The sequence below is a fragment of the Microcaecilia unicolor genome, chromosome 6, assembly GCF_901765095.1.
Source record: "Microcaecilia unicolor chromosome 6, aMicUni1.1, whole genome shotgun sequence".
In the NCBI taxonomy this organism is placed as follows: Eukaryota; Metazoa; Chordata; class Amphibia; order Gymnophiona; family Siphonopidae; genus Microcaecilia; species Microcaecilia unicolor.
The window spans coordinates 230,078,610-230,095,444 of NC_044036.1; the positions used below are offsets into that span (position 1 = coordinate 230,078,610).

Below are 16,835 nucleotides of genomic sequence, written 5' to 3' on the forward strand. Positions count from 1 at the left end.
CTTTCTCCAACTGCTCCCAGCTTTTCTCTGGCAACGTAAATTGCAACTCCTGTTCCCACCTCTTCCTATGTGCATGGGAGGGTCTATGTTGGGCTCCTATATGTACGTATAAGGAGGCTATCAAACCACGTGTAGTCTTAAAATCAACACACATTAGCTCTAAAGGATGGGCCTCTCTCTTCATGCATCCTGCATACTTAGATCCCTGCATATAATATAAGGTCTGTTAATAAGCGTAGCAATCCTCCAGCCCAAGTCTGTAGTCATCCACCAATGTCTCAAAGGGTGTCACACCTATGCCCACATGCAATTGCCCCCACATGTCTAGTCTGTTTTTGCCCATCTACTAAAGGTGGTATCACCCATCCCCGGAGGAAACTCCGGATTGTCCGCAATCGGTGCAAGACTGGAGACTGGCGCTCCCCGAACAGAAGATCCCAATAGTAGAATTGGCCTGCACCGCAGGTGGGAATTTATCTACCTGACCTCTATACCTCGCCGGCAACCACATTAGGTATCCTAATTTACGGGATCCCACCAAAGTTTGCTCCATGGAAACCCATAGTTTTATAATCATCATTGCGAAACCACTCAATAGCCGCCCTTGACTGTGCTGCACAATAGTACCAAAATAGATTGGGGACCCCCAGACCCCCCTCCTTCCTACTCTTGTACAAGAGCGCTCTTGGAAGTCTCGATCTTTTCTGGTTCCAAATAAACCTATTTATGCTATCTTGCAAGCCTTATATAAACGGACCTGGACAGTCGCAAGGGGATAACTTGAAATAAGTATAGCATCCGGGGTAATACATTCATCTTAATTGTAGCTATCCTGCCTAACCAAGATAGCCCCATATGCGCCCAGCGGTCCAAATCTCTTAATATTTCTCTCTTAAGTCCCGGGTAGTTAACTTCAAATAGCTCTGGCAAGCTTTTAGGAATGTTCACCCCCCAGGTACCGCATTTCCTTTGCAGCCCATTTAAACGCAAAGGATGTCTTCAGCGATTCCAAAACACTCGGCGAGACCCCCACCATCATACCCATCGACTTACTGGCATTCAACTTGTATCCTGAGACCCTGGTGTAGCCCTCTATCTCCCTCATCAAGTTGGGGAGTGAGACCAAAGGCTTTGTCAAGTACAGGAGAACATCGTCTGCAAATAGTGCAATTTTGTGTTCCTGGGCCCCAATCTGAACCCCAGTAATATCGATATTCTCACGTATTGCCGCAGCCAATGGCTCCATCGCCAATGCAAATAGCAAGGGAGGCAGAGAGCACCCCTGTCTGGTTCCCCTTCCCAACCCAAAGGCCCCCGAGTTCCCCCCATTAATTCTCACACAAGCTTGTGGGGACGTGTAGAGAGATTGGATCCACAATCTGTAATACTGACCCATCCCCACTCGTTGCAGCACTTTGTCCAGGTATCCCCAATGGACCCTGTCAAAGGCCTTCTCCGCGTCGAGTCCTAGCACTACTACCGGAATGTCCTTTACTTGTGCTCTATATAACAGGTTCAGCGTTCTACGTATGTTATCTGTTGCCTGCCTTCTGGCTACAAATCCTACTTGATCCGAATGTATTAAGGTGGGAAGCACCTCACCCAGGCGGTTAGCAAGCACCTTCGCCATAATCTTGACATCAGCATTGAGTATCGAGATAGGGCGGTAGGATGCACATTCCACCTTGTCTTTTCCTGGTTTTGGAATTACCGCCACCCATGCCTCCATCATGGATTGGGGGAGCCTAGCTCCCCCCCTCACAGAATTAATGACCAGCGTCAAGTAAGGAGCCAGTTCCCCCCACCCCACCCCGAAAGTCTTGAAGAACTCGTTTGTGTACCCGTCGAGCCCTGGGGCCTTACCAGTTGATAGTGATTTAATAACCTGAAGCACTTCGGCTACTTGAACCGGAGCCTCTAGATCTCTCCTCTGCTGCTCGGACAGCACCGACATGCCTCTGTCCTTCAAATATTGTTCTATCTCCCCAGTCTGCACAGCAGCATCCTCCCTGTATAGAGACTCGTAGTACTGAGCAAATCGCTCCCTGATCAAAGCTAAGGTCTGCACCATGTTCCCCTTGCCATCCTTCATTCTCAAAATTTGCCTATCTGCCCTCAGCTTCCGCAACTTGTTAGCCAATAACCTTCCCGGCTTATTGGTACTTTCGTAGTACACCTGTTTTAAACGGGCATGCGCAAACTTTCTTCATGCAAATCAACAATCTCCAGCCTCATATCTTGAAGCCTTCGGTAGTCAGACACAGAGCCAGTGGCCCTGTATCTGTCCTCCAACGCCCCCAGTTGCTCCATGCATTGTACCAGCCGGGCCCTTCGCAACTGTGCCCTCTGACTGGCACACTTAATGAAGTAGCCCCTTGCCACTGCTTTAAAAGCGTCCCATACTGTACCCAGTGAGGGACCTGAAGCCTTGTTAATGTCAAAATATTCCTGCAGGACTGGAACAAATCTCATCACAATGTCTGGGTCTTGCAACAAACAATTGTTTAAGGACCATCTTCTGTCTCCCACCCCCACCCTCAATGATGGAATGGTAGCCCAGACCGGAGCATGGTCTGAAATTGTAATGTGCCCTATGGAGGATTCACCCCCCTCACTGAGCAGGGTCTTGTCAACAAACAAGTAGTCCAGTCTGGAGTATAATGTATGCACTTGGGAGTAAAAGGTGTAATCCCTCCCTCTGGGGTGACCCAACCTCCACAGATCACATAGCCCCAGCCCCTCAAACACATTTTTCAAGGCCTGGGAGACTCTATGATCACTTGGGGCTGGAGGTGCAGACCTGTCAAGGCCAGGATGCATGATCGCGTTAAAATCTCCTGCTACCAGCAGCCTACCCCTGGCAAAAGCCTGCAAGTCCCTCTGAATACGGAGGAAGAAGCGCTCCTGCCTATCATTGGGAGCATAGATGCATGCCAATGTACATTCCTCCTGTTCCAACATTACATGTAACAAGAGGTAGCGCCCTTCCGCTTCCCGCTTCTCATGCAATATTTGAACCTGGACGTCCTTGTGGAACAGGATTGCTGCTACTCTTTTCTTAGCTCCCTTAACATCTGAGGCACAACACACCAAGGGGTACTGCCTGAGCGACAATAACCCCTCGTTCTGTCTATGTAGGTGGGTTTCCTGCAAAAAGACCACCTGTGGGCGCATCAAATGGAATTCTCGCCCCAGTGCGTGCCTCTTGTAGGGCGAATTCAACCCCTTAATGTTATGTCAGGAATTTTAGGCTAGCCATCCTGCTGTTCCCCATCAAAACATAACAGTACTGTGTTGATTGGTCTTCCCCCTAGTACCCCACCTCGCCTCTCACAATCCCCCTGCCTACCCTCTCCCCGCTCTATCCCCCTCCTCTTATCTAAGTCCCCCCCCCCTTATCCCACCCTTCAGATCCCTTCCTTCCTAACCCCCCCCTCCAAAGTCCACCCACCAACCAGTGTGTATTCACACTACTTGGGATTATAGAAAAAGAGACCTCCCAGGCCCAATAAGTTGACTAATGTAGAAATTTTACAGTATACTTACAACGATGGGCCCCCCCCCCCCCCCGATCCCCCTCCCTGCACCCTACCTCCCACCCTTGTGAAGACTCACTAATTCCCAACTGCCCTTCAAACATTCCACCCCTTGTAGTAAGGCCTTTCAGCACCTTTCCAGCATATGTCTCGATGTTCTCTGCTATAGTAGCAACAGATTCAAATACCAACATAGTCATTCAATACTCCCCCCGTTCATGTCTGGGCTGCATTCTTCTTTGATGATTTCTCCACTCTTTTCCACCTCTGGAATCGCGCCTTCGTGGAGGGAGCCATCCCTGCCAGAGGGGCTTCAGTTGGTGCCAGCCCCGCTGAAAACAAGTATTGCCACGCCTTCTCCACTTTCCTGCAGCGGGCCCACTCTCCTTTAAGCTCAAAACAGATGGTAAAAGGAAAGGCCCATCTGTACGGTATCTTTTCCCTGTTCAAAATTTCAACTACTGGTTTCATGTCTCTTCTTTGGTTCAGAGTGAAGAGGGAGAGATCCTGGTAAATCATTACCAATGCCCCATTGTAATCCAATGAGGGGTTCTGGCGCGCTTTCTGCCAGATCTGCTCCTTGGTCCCATATGCTGTAAATCTGACCACTATATCCCACGGTCTATTATCTCTGGGTTTCCCCCAATGCTCTATGGGCTCTATCGATGCCCATCGCTCCTGCATTGAAGCTGTCTCCCATCATCTGTGAGCAAATGGCACGCACCACCGCCGGGACGTCTTCAATTCCGCCAGTCTCTGGGACCCCACGGAAGCGGAGATTTTGCCTGCGCCCTCTGTTTTCGATGTCATCCAAGTGGTATTGTAGCTCTTCTGCCTGCTCCACGATTTTAGCCAGCCTCTTATCTATTTCCTCGTTCTTCTCCAGCTGCTCATCTGCCCATTCTTCTAGGGCCTCCACCCTGCCCCCCACTCTCGCAGGTCAACACTCAGTGCGTCCACGTGCTCGAGGATCTCCTCCTTCGATGCCCGAATTTCAGCACGGAGTGCGTCGAAGCACTTTGTCATCTCTGATGGGACCGCTATTGTTGGGGCATGGACCTCTCGCTCCTCTCTGTGGCCGGACTGCTCCGGTTCCGCACCTTGGGGGATACAGGGTGTTGCAGGCCCTTCGCCAGCTGCCTCGTGGAGAGGCGCTCTCCGTCCCTTAGCGACCCGGCGCTTTTCTTGCTCATTTTAGGAAGGCGCAGCAGTTTCCACCTTTTCACTGTAATTCCACACGAAAGGCGATGCGATTGGCCACAGTTGATGCTATTTTTGGGGTGAGACGGTGCGGAGCTAGAGAATCAAGCGGCCATTCAGCCCCGTGACGTCACTTCCTCTCTCCATTTGTTTTTCTACATAATCCCTCAGTTGTGTTAAGATGTTATCACTGAATCTTAAATTTGCATCGGTCGCTTTTTCAGCTTTTATAGGGGAAATATTCCTCTCTTCCTCCAGTTCTTGGCAAACTCTTGGTATAACCTGTTGGTTTAAATATAAGGTGTATAGCATAGAGAGAACAGTCCATTATCTCCTCTGTGTGCAGTCTCCACTTAATTGTAGTTAATCCTCAACTTTTTCATTAACCCATTAGTGCCCAATGTTCCCATAATAAAATCCCATATGGGAACGTTGAGTACTAATGGGTTAATTTCTGCAGCTTACCTCCTGCTGTAGTGAGTGTATGAACAAATTCACCAGGGCCTATACCTGCAGCAGAAATGTTATCTGCAGTGTCTGCACTATCACCATCATTAGAAATGCAAATGTTTTTATATTCCATTAATGCCATAGGTGATTCTAAGCAGATCACAGCATGAAAGAGACAGAAATACTTATAATTGCTAGTCTTTCTAACATTAAGAGGAACAGTATTCAGTAAAGTAAGCTGCCTGATGAGACTGTAGATATATAAACTCTCTTGGAACAATATTGCCGGATTATGGAGGGACAGTGTCATGCAGTGTTCTAAATTTAATTGTAGAAGGAATACAAATCATTCCTAACATATAGAAAGGAGCCCTTACAAAAATATTGTAAACCATGATATAAACTTCAACATATATATGTGCATTAGTGCTTAAGCAATAAGCAGGCACCTTTGTATCCTGGGTGATGTGCAGCCAGTATATATTCTTTTTCTTTCCAACCATATCGTTTCAACCATATTTTACTTATGTTGCCTTCCTGAGATATAGTGTATATGTTACACAATAGAGTCATGAAGTGAAGATGCTGCTACTGAGTTTTATGCTTTATTCCCTTTTGATCTTACAAACCCTGGTGTTGCATCACAAGCTTTTTAACATTTACAATAAGAGAACCTTTTCATTTTCTTAAACCATACTTCCATATCATCAAGCTGATCAATCCATAGACTGGTGGGTTGTGTCCATCTACCAGCAGGTGGAGATAGAGAGCAAACTTTTGCCTCCCTATATGTGGTCATGTGCTGCCGGAAACTCCTCAGTATGTTCTCTATCTCAGCAGGTGGTGGTCACACACAGCAGCAGCTCTGGCTAGGCCTCCAAGCCTAATCCTTAGGTTTTGTTGAGGCCTGGGGTTGAGGGCTCTTTTGAGCAAGTGCAAACCTGGTGGTGCCAGGTCCCTCCTTTTCTCCCCCCTCCCGCTGGCTCCGTTTAAAAAAAAAAAAATTTTTAACGTCTTTAAAGGCGTTTATTTTGACGTTTATTTAAACGTTCATTGCAGCTACTCACTGGGACACCAGTTCGTTACAGCTCGGAGCGGCAAGCAGGTAATTTTACCTTTTTATAGCGGGCAGGGGGTTCCCCGATTCTTCTCCTCGTGGCATATGGCGTCGGAGGGCGAGGGCGCAAAGGGTCGCTCCCCGGATCGCTGGAGCGCTTCTAGAGGGGATGCGGGGGTTTTACAGCCTGATTCGCCCTTGATGGGTGTCAGTTTAGTGACCGATGAATGTCCCGGTCCTTCCTCCGGCGTGGCGGTTTTTCCCGCCATAAACGCCCATCCCCCGCTCCTCGCCTCCGCCATCTTGGCCGGCCACGCGGCTCGGACGGCTTCTTCGGGGGCCGCCCTTGAGGTTGGAGACATTAATGCCATGAACGCCCTTAATTTGGGCGACGGCACAAAACCGGCTAATGTTAAGAGCCGTTCTTCCCGCGCGGCTCCTTCGCGGAGTTTCGCGCCGGACGCCATTTTGGATGCGCAGCATGTCTCTCCCCCGCTATTTCGAGCGCCGGTTGAGAGTGCGTCTAGGGCTGTTGCCCAGGCTGCGGAAGTGCACAGTCTGGGGGGTTTCTCCCCCGAGTTTGTTTTGCTGCTGCATCAGGCCTTCCTCATGCACAACGCTGCCCCTGCTCCCTCGTCTGGTAAAGAGGTTGAGGTTCCCAGAGGCAAACGCCCTCGGGTTGATTCCCAGGCCTTGGAGGAATTTGTCTCCTCCGATGTAGATGAGGGCAGCGTGTCTGAGGTCTCCCAACGGTCCTTTGCGGATTCCTTGGAGGAGACGGATCCCCGCTCGGTTGGAGCGGATGACCCCTCTGCATCGCGGCTTTTTAGCCCAGAGGATTTGCCCAACCTGTTGTTACAGGCCATGGACACTTTGAAGATTTCCTCTCCGGAGGACGTCTCTCCCTCAGCCCCTGTTGGCTCTGCCATTATGCTGGGGACGAAGCGCCCGCCTAGAACCTTCCACGTGCATGATGCCATGCACACCTTAATTTCGGCTCAATGGGATGCCCCAGAAGCGAGCCTTAAAGTGGCTAGGGCTATGTCCCGCCTCTATCCTTTGGCTGTGAGTGAGCGTGAGGCCTATCTGTGGCCTACCGTGGATTCTTTAATCACTGCGGTGACTAAGAAAACGGCGTTGCCGGTGGAAGGTGGCACGGCCCTAAAGGACGCCCAAGACAGAAGATTGGAGGCGGCCTTAAGGTCGTCCTTTGAGGCGGCTGCTTTAAGTTTGCAGGCCTCAGTTTGCGGCTCCTATGTGGCCAGGGCGTGCCTGACTATGGTGCAGCGGGCTTCCCCCTCGGATCATTCCTTGAGGGCTGATTGGCCGGCCCTGGAATCGGGCTTAGCCTATTTGGCAGACTTGCTGTATGATGTCTTGAGAGCCTCAGCTAAAGGCATGGCTCAGACAGTCTCTGCGCGGCGGTGGCGTTGGCTGAAACATTGGTCTGCTGACCACGCCTCTAAATCCCGCCTGGCTAGATTGCCTTTTAAAGGCAAGCTGCTCTTTGGGGTCGAGCTGGACAAAATCGTGACCGATCTCGGCACGTCTAAGGGCAAGAAGTTACCAGAGGTCAGGGCTCGGGCTAGTGCTCGTCCCGGTACCTCCAGAGGACGGTTTCAGGAAGCCCGTCGGTACCGCCCGGGCAGGTCGGGTTCTTCTGCCCCCTCTTCCTTTAAGAGGAATTTCTCCCCCAAGCAGCATTCCTTTCGCAGAGACCGCCGTCCCGGAGGTGCTCCCTCCGGTCCTCCCCCAGGGTCTCGTACCCAATGACGGGGTCTCGGTCCACGCCCCAGTGCAGATTGGAGGACGGCTGTCCTCGTTTCTGGGCGAGTGGACCACAATAACTTCAGACGCTTGGGTGCTGGAAGTCATCAGAGACGGCTACAAGCTAGAGTTCTGCCGACCCTTAAGAGACGGGTTTGTACTCTCTCCCTGCAAGTCTCCGGTCAAAGCTGTGGCAGTGCAGCAGACTTTGGACAATCTGATCCGCCTGGGTGCGGTCGTTCCGGTGCCAGAAAGTCAGCTTGGCAAGGGGCGTTACTCCATTTACTTTGTGGTACCAAAGAAAGGATGTTCTGTCCGGCCTATCCTCGACCTCAAAGGGGTCAATCGGGCCTTGAAAGTGCGGCACTTTCGCATGGAGACTCTCCGCTCTGTTATAGCGGCAGTGAAGGCAGGGGAGTACCTGGCATCCTTGGACATCAAGGAAGCATACTTGCATATTCCCATCTGGCCTCCTCATCAACGCTTTCTGCGTTTTGCAGTCCTGGGCCGACACTTCCAGTTCAGAGCCCTCCCTTTCGGGTTGGCTACTGCTCCGCGGACCTTTTCCAAAGTAATGGTGGTCATAGCGGCCTTCCTGCGAAAGGAAGGAGTACAAGTCCATCCTTATCTGGACGACTGGTTGATCCGAGCCCCCTCTTATGCAGAGTGCGGCAAAGCTGTGGACCGGGTAGTTGCTCTTTTGAGCTCCCTGGGATGGATCATCAACTGGGAGAAGAGCCAGCTGCGCCCGACTCAGTCCCTGGAGTATCTGGGAGTTCGATTCGACACCCAAGTGGGCAGAGTGTTCCTGCCAGACAATTGGACTGTCAAACTTCAGGCTCAGGTGGACCAGTTCCTAGTAGCCTCTCCTCTTCGGGCTTGGGACTATGTGCAGCTGTTGGGCTCTATGACGGCCACGATGGAAGTAGTGCCCTGGGCCAGGGCTCATATGAGACCACTTCAACACTCTCTGCTGCAGCGCTGGACTCCGATGTCGGAGGATTATGCTGTGCGCCTTCCCTTGGATCCAGCAGTGCGCAAGGCGCTGAGCTGGTGGATGCAGACAGACAAGTTGTCTGCGGGAATGCCTCTGGTGACCCCAGAGTGGATTGTCGTCACGACGGACGCCTCTTTGTCGGGCTGGGGAGCCCACTGTTTGGGAAGGACAGCGCAGGGGCTCTGGTCTCCTGCAGAGGCAAAGTGGTCTATCAACCTCCTGGAACTCAGAGCCATTCGGTTGGCGCTTTTGGAGTTCATCCCGGTACTGGTGTTGAAGCCTGTACGGGTCCTGTCGGACAATGCCACGGCTGTGGCCTATGTCAACCGCCAGGGAGGTACCAAGAGCGCCCCTCTAGCCAAGGAGGCTATGAGTCTATGCCAGTGGGCAGAAGCGAACCTGGAACAGCTGTCAGCGGCCCACATTGCCGGAGTCATGAATGTCAAGGCGGACTTTCTCAGTCGCCATACCTTGGAGCCCGGAGAGTGGCAGCTATCTGCTCAGGCGTTCTTGGACATTACGAAGCGCTGGGGCCAGCCGAGCCTAGATCTGATGGCGTCATCGGCCAATTGCCAAGTGCCGCGCTTTTTCAGCAGAGGACGGGACCCTCGATCCCTGGGAGTAGATGCTCTTCTCCAACAGTGGCCGACACAAGAGCTTCTCTATGTGTTCCCGCCCTGGCCCATGTTGGGCAGGGTGCTAGACCGGGTGGCAAAGCATCCCGGCAGGGTAATCCTGGTGGGTCCGGATTGGCCCAGACGTCCCTGGTATGCGGACTTGATCAGGCTCTCAGTCGACGATCCTCTGCGGCTGCCAGTGGAGCAGGGCCTGTTACATCAGGGTCCCGTGGTGATGGAGGATCCCTCCCCCTTTGGTCTTACGGCCTGGCTATTGAGCGGCAGCGTCTGAGGAAGAAGGGCTTCTCAGACAAGGTCATCGCCACTATGCTGAGAGCGAGGAAGCGCTCTACTTCTACTGCTTACGCCAGGGTTTGGCGTATCTTTGCAGCGTGGTGTGAAGCAGGCTCACTTTCACTGCTCCAATTTCTTCAGTGTTGGCGTTCCTGCAAGAAGGTCTGGACAAAGGCCTGTCGCTCAGTTCCCTTGAAGTCCAGGTAGCGGCTCTGGCTTGCTTCAGGGGCCGCCTGAAGGGTGCTTCTCTGGCTTCGCAGCCAGATGTGGTGCGCTTTCTCAAGGGAGTTAATCACCTGCGCCCTCCTCTGCACCCAGTGGTGCCTGCGTGGAATCTCAACCTGGTGCTAAGAGCATTGCAGAAGCCGCCGTTTGAACCCTTGTCAAGGGCATCTCTGAAAGACCTGACGTTGAAAGCAGTCTTTTTGGTGGCTATCACTTCAGCCAGAAGAGTTTCCGAGCTCCAGGCGCTCTCATGTCGAGAGCCTTTTCTGCAGTTCACTGAGGCAGGAGTGACTATTCGCACAGTGCCTTCCTTTCTGCCCAAAATTGTTTCTCGCTTCCATGTGAATCAGCAGCTCTGTCTCCCTTCCTTTCGTAGGGAGGACTACCCAGAGGAGTACTCTGCTCTTAAATATCTGGATGTGAGACGAGTCATCATCAGATACTTGGAAGTGACCAATGATTTCCGGAAATCGGATCATCTGTTTGTCCTGTATGCAGGTCCTCGTAGGGGTCTGCAGGCTGCTAAGCCTACAGTGGCAAGATGGGTCAAGGAAGCCATTGCAGCGGCTTATGTGGCCGCGGGGAAGGTGCCGCCTATCCAGCTGAAGGCTCACTCCACAAGAGCTCAGGCGGCCTCGATGGCAGAGGCCGGTTCCGTCTCCTTGGAAGAGATATGCAAGGCGGCAACTTGGGCTTCGGCCCATACATTTTCCAAGCATTACCGCTTGACTGTGGCTGCTCGGGCGGAGGCCCGGTTTGGAGCTTCAGTGTTGCGGTCAGGGATTTCTATGTCCCGCCCTGGGTGAGTACTGCTTCGGTACATCCCACCAGTCTATGGATTGATCAGCTTGATGATATGGAAGGTAAAATTATGTATAATCATACCTGATAATTTTCTTTCCATTAATCATAGCTGATCAATCCATAGCCCCTCCCAGATATCTGTACTGTTTTTATTCTGGTTGCATTTCAGGTTCAAGTTCAGTCTTCAGTTACTTCAGAAAGACTTCGTGTTCAAGTTTTTTCACTTGGATTCTTCAAGAGTTAAGACGAGTTTGTGTTACAGTGAGCTGCTGCATTCCTCTCCCCTCCGTTTTACGGGGCTGGATTGAGACTTAAAATTCTGCCGGCACTCCCTCCCGCTTCGTGCGGCTGTAGGGCAGTTTTGTACCCCTCCCGCTTCGGCGGTGTTGGGGTCAGTCAGCTCCTCCCGCGGTTGCGGTTGCAGGATAAGCCAGATCCCCCCGCATCGGCGGGTGTGGTGTCCCTCCCCCGCTCCGCGGGGATGAGCTGGACGGATTCCCCTCCCCCACTTGTGTGGGGATGAGCTGGGTTAATTCCCCTCCCCCGTTTCGGCGGTGGTGAGCTGGGCAGAGTGTCCCTTCGTGGGTGTAATTCTCTAAGTGCTGAGTCCTGCGGATGGAGCTTTGATATCGACATACTGAGGAGTTTCCGGCAGCACATGACCACATATAGGGAGGCAAAAGTTTGCTCTCTATCTCCACCTGCTGGTAGATGGACACAACCCACCAGTCTATGGATTGATCAGCTATGATTAATGGAAAGAAAATTATCAGGTATGATTATACATAATTTTACCTTAACTGGTGTCACCAGCACTGCCTTCAATATCCCATCCCCAGTGCTTAATGTGGTTAAAGCAGGGTGTGTCTCAAAATGTACTGCAGTAATTAGAATGGAGGTGTGAAGTCTTGAAACTCAAGATCCATCCTTAACATGCTGACCTAGACTGAGTCTATCCCTGTCAGACTTGAAAATCTGGAGTGGAGGAGTGGCCTAGTGGTTAGGGTGGTGGACTTTGGTCCTGGGGAACTGAGGAACTGAATTCAATTCCCACTTCAGGCACAGGCAGCTCCCTGTGACTCTGGGCAAGTCACTTAACTCTCCATTGCCCCATGTAAGCCGCATTGAGCCTGCCATGAGTGGAAAGCGTGGGGTACAAATGTAACAAAAAAAAAAATAACTTCAACGGTGTAACTTTATTTTTGGACATGGCTAATTGTATCCATTTCTACCCAAGTACTCTTTACACACTATATAAATGTTGGGTAAAATAGTTCTCGCTTGAGTTTTTGGGAGTCTTGCTGCTGTTGTGCAATAAAACATTAATTTCTAGGATGTGGATGTTCAGTTAATATGTTATCTTTTCTGAAAAGCTTAACTTTTTCTTTCTTTTTTTTTTTCTAGTTACGTGAATTTAATATCTGTGGTCGGTGCCAAGTGGCACGGTACTGTGGATCCCATTGCCAACAGAAGGACTGGCCTGCTCACAAAAAGCACTGTCGAGAGAAGAAGCGGATGTCCTTGCATGAGCCTGAGCCAGAGCGATGACTGGGCAGGGTAGATGCTGTCTGCACCTCAGCAGCAGCATGGACAGACTTCTTTTTTTTTTTTTGCACAGCAATGGCAAGACTAATTATTGAAGCCCGAGGCGCTGAGAAGAGTTACCATGTGATGCTTGAGTTATTCCATGTATGGACTAACGCAGTTCGGACTATGGTTGTATAAAAGGGATAGGACCTTCTGATCTAGTATTATCTTCACAAGAAAAGGAATACTGTGAAGACTCTGGGCAGGAAGCTTCTAATTTATATGTTAATATGTTTGTAAACACCTGTACAGTTTTTTACATTTAAAAATTGTAAAATCAGAAACTCATTTAAAGTAATGTTGAAAAGAGAAACAAAACTCCTTCCTTCATCATTTTAGCTGTGGTCTGTCACTAAAACGGTGTCATCTAGAAAATACTACTTGTAGTTTTTCCTCTGGTGTGTCTTAAAATTGTACATCTGTGCCAGGTTCAAGGGATATGGATACACCATCTATTCTCTTTGAAAACATTCTGCATGGAAGTACACTAATTTAAAAAAAATGGAAAAGTAAAAGATTCAAATGATCTAACTTGAATGACTTTCATTTCTTTTCTTAGAATGGCAGTATTAGCTTGACACCACAATGAAAATGATTGAATTAGATTTTTTTTTTTTACACTAAGTAGTATAGTGTCTTCATGCCTTCAGCACTTGTTAGCCTTGCATTTTCTGATCTCTCATAAGCAGGTGTAGAAAAACTTAAGGTACTGGTAAGCTAGCCTCTACTGAGCACATTACCTAGCCCAGCCATCACAGTAACTATTCTTAGGCAGCAGCCACACAAAGCAAACATGAAGCTTGAGTGCAACAATAAATACTTAGTCTCAACCATTGCTCAACAGTATGTCTGTAAAGCAATGTGAATGCATCAATAGTATTTCCAAACCACCTGACCCAGACAGGAGATCAGGACTGGAGCACAAAGTAATAAGCCAGGCCTACATGACTAAAACTTGATTCTTGGTACCTGCTGCTTTCGGTAGGATAAACTCTGCCATGGAATAGAGTCACAAAGGTGGACCTGTGGAGACCTTGGGTGAGAGGAAACAAAATGTGTTTGAGGAGGGGAAGGAATTCATCTACCAGATTCTCCCCACTCAGCATTTAGGACCATTAGAAAATGCAAATGTATTTATTTATTGCACTTGTCAAGTTATAAGTTTCTCTTCCCTACCTATACTGCATTTCAAATTCTCCAATGTTTCTGATCTCTAAAATGGATCCTTTATAGACAAGCAGGAGCATTACAGCCACAACCAGTGGTGATTTCCACCACCAGATGGATGCAAGGTCTTCAGTGCCAGAGCTCAGAAACCTTTGGACAGGTTCTGAGCCTCTGTGGGTATTCCTGTGCTGTAGCACCTCATTGTGCTTGGTTGTTTTTCAACCACCATAGCAGTCTGTTTGAACTGACATGTTGTTGGCTATCACCTTTCAGTGTTTAAATTGAGTTTAATCTAGCAGAGATCTTGTTTGGAATACCTGACAATAAAGCAGGCTGCAAGCAATGCCCAGCTTCTAAAAAGTAAGATATCAAATACTTGGGAGTATGATTTGTCTCTCTGACAGTGCGTGTTTTCTAGCAAAAAAGGTGCCGGTACTCAAATGCCAGACCACCCTTCAACGGTGGGGTGATCACTGAGGGACCCACCCCACAATAGCCAGGCCCCCTGCAACCAGTCACAGAATCTATGACAAGGCAGAATCGGTGTCTAGAGCCTGAGTTCTTTCATTAAACCTTGGGGCCATGGGTCAATATTAGCAGACAATGAAAAAGGTGCCGGTACTCAGTACCCCCAAGTACCCCCTCAAAAAAAGCCCTGCTCTCTGAGGTATAGGGCCCTGACACAATGTTAAAAATAGAAATAAAACTACATGAATGTCACCAAGGGCTCAAGGTTCACAATCTATAAATGAGAAACATATTTGGAGAGCAACCCCACACTAGTTCTTCAGAAGGGAAAGAAATGAGGGACAAAGCAAAGAAGTCAGAACTTCTTTGCTTTGGAGTGGAGGAGCAGCCTAGTGGTTAGTGCAGTGGACTTTGATCCTAGGGAACTGAGTTCATTTCCCACTGCAGCTCCTTGTGACTCTGGGCAAGTCACTTTAACCCTCCATTGCTCCTGGTACAAAATAAGTACCTGAATATATGTAAACCGCTTTGAATGTAGTTGCAAAAACCTCAGAAAGGCGGTATATCAAGTCCCATTTCCCTTTCTGTTATTGTCAGAGCCTAGGAAAGGAGATCTTCAACAGAGGGACTGCAAGAAAGTGCTACAGAGGAAAAGAGACGGAGCTGAGAGGATCTTGCTCTGGACCCCGTGGTAAGAGGCTTCTGTTCAGAAAGGGAAGAGAACAAAAGGTTTTAGGGGGAGTAATTATGGTAAATGCAGGAAAATCAATATGTTTACTGTGAAACAGATTTGTCATAAGTATTGCCACACTGGGACAGACCAAAGGTCCATCAAGTCCAGCATCCTGTTTCCAACAGTGGCCAATCCAGGGCACAAATACCTGGCAAGATCTCAAAAAAGTTCAATACATTTTATACTGCTTATCCCAGAAATAAGCAGTGGATTTTCCCCAAGTCAATTTAATAATGGTCTATGGACTTTTCCTTTAGGAAGCTGTCCAGACCTTTTTTAAACCCCGCTAAGCTAACCACCTTTGCCACAATCTCTTGCAATAAATTCCAGAGTTCAATTACACGATAGGTGAAGAAACATTCTATTTGCTTTTAGTCGCTGCAGCACACTGAGCAGAGGGTTTCAACGTATCATCAACAACAACGCTGAGATCCCTTTCTTGGTCAGTTGTCTACAATGCCAGTCTGAGCAATCTCTCAAAAAGATGAGACCTAAGATATGCCCAGGCTCTCCAGCATACTGATTTCCTCTGAACACTCAGAGGAAAGGTATCCTGGCTCCCTTATTCATGCCAACAATGGCTCCTGTTCAGGTACTCATAACTCATCCCCCCCTCCCAAGCCCCAAAGCAACACATACCAAGCAAGGTATTCCCCAGTGCTGACTCAGCAGGTCCAAAACTACTCCCTGCATCTTCAGTTCATAGAGCTCAAAGGTTTCCCCAACAAGAAACTTCTTTTCAGCCTTGAAGTGGCATCAAGTTGAAAGAATCTGTGGCACAAAAGAGATCAGAACTCTGAAAAGAAGCATGATAGCAACCACACACAGTTTAAAATCACGTATGGTTGCTCAGAATCAGTACACCTTCACGTTTTGTGCTATTAAGATACTAAAGAGACCAGGGACTGTGATGTCACCCAGTATGGAAGCAGCCTGAGTTGGGAGCTCTGCAGAGTGTTAAATTGTTCCCCATTGGAGTCATAAGTGATTGGAAGAGGTGGTTTTCCCCTGATAACTCCTTGGGAAGTACTGGGGTGGTGATGGCAAATAAAAGTCTTGCTGGTCAGTTGCTCATTTTTTGAAACAGTGCAGTGAAAAGATGGCATGAGTCCTCTAATGTGGCAGCAAAGGTAAAGAAAGGGTCATCAGCATTGCAGGTAATAGGCCAGTACAACGAAAGTGCTTGACGCTTGGAGACACATGATTTTGGGGAGCTGTAGTCCGATATTGCTATTATGTAGGAGGAATTTAGTAAATGAAATGACGGCAGAAAAAGACCTGCATGGTCCATCCAGTCTGCCCAACAAGACAAACTCATATGTGCTACTTTTTGTGTATACCGTACTTTGATTTGTATCTGTTCTCTTCAGGGCACAGATCGTATAAGTTTGTCTAGCACTATCCCCGCCTCCCAACCACCAGCCCCGCCTCCCACCTTTGTGTTTTCAAAGAGATCTGAGTTCAGACTTGTGGGCAATGGGCCAGAGGGTGGAAAAAGCAGAACAGTGCTTAGATGAGCATCATAAAATGGTGGATTTTGACAAGAAATTGGAGAAATTAAAACAGCATAACCCACCCCTAAAAGATAAGTTTGAGGATCAGAGTACTGCAGCAGGCACTGCAATCTTTGTTTTGGGGGGATTCCAGAAATAGCTACGTATATGGATGCCAAGAGGCTTGTGGATGCAACATGGTCCTAAATTGTTTCCAGATGATGATGAATTTGTTAAAAACTGGAACAGTATACTTAACCAATGTTTATTGGACTTAATGCTCTTATTGATTCAGACATTACAGCAAAAAGTTATAGTTGAAAAACCTATATTGGAAGAATGTAAGAAAGTTTTATTCTCGAGTGAGGGTTAGAAAGATCTTTAGAATTTAATTCTAAACTGGATAAATTTACTAAAGACATTCAGATAAGTAAACATAA

General features: G+C 48.8%; 1 protein-coding gene across 2 annotated transcripts in view; it reads left to right on the forward strand.

The window, feature by feature from the left end:
- ZMYND19 (zinc finger MYND-type containing 19) overlaps positions 1-13,167 on the forward strand; it is a 422,686-nt gene extending 409,519 nt beyond the window's left edge. The window contains exon 6 of one of the 2 annotated variants that reach the window (XM_030206586.1): positions 12,352-13,167. In XM_030206586.1, coding sequence (XP_030062446.1) covers positions 12,352-12,495 — 144 coding nt within the window. In that variant the 3' untranslated portion in view covers positions 12,496-13,167. The remainder of the gene's footprint in view (positions 1-12,351) is intronic. The other variant, XM_030206585.1, reaches the window with a different exon arrangement.
- Positions 13,168-16,835: the final 3,668 nt, after the last annotated feature.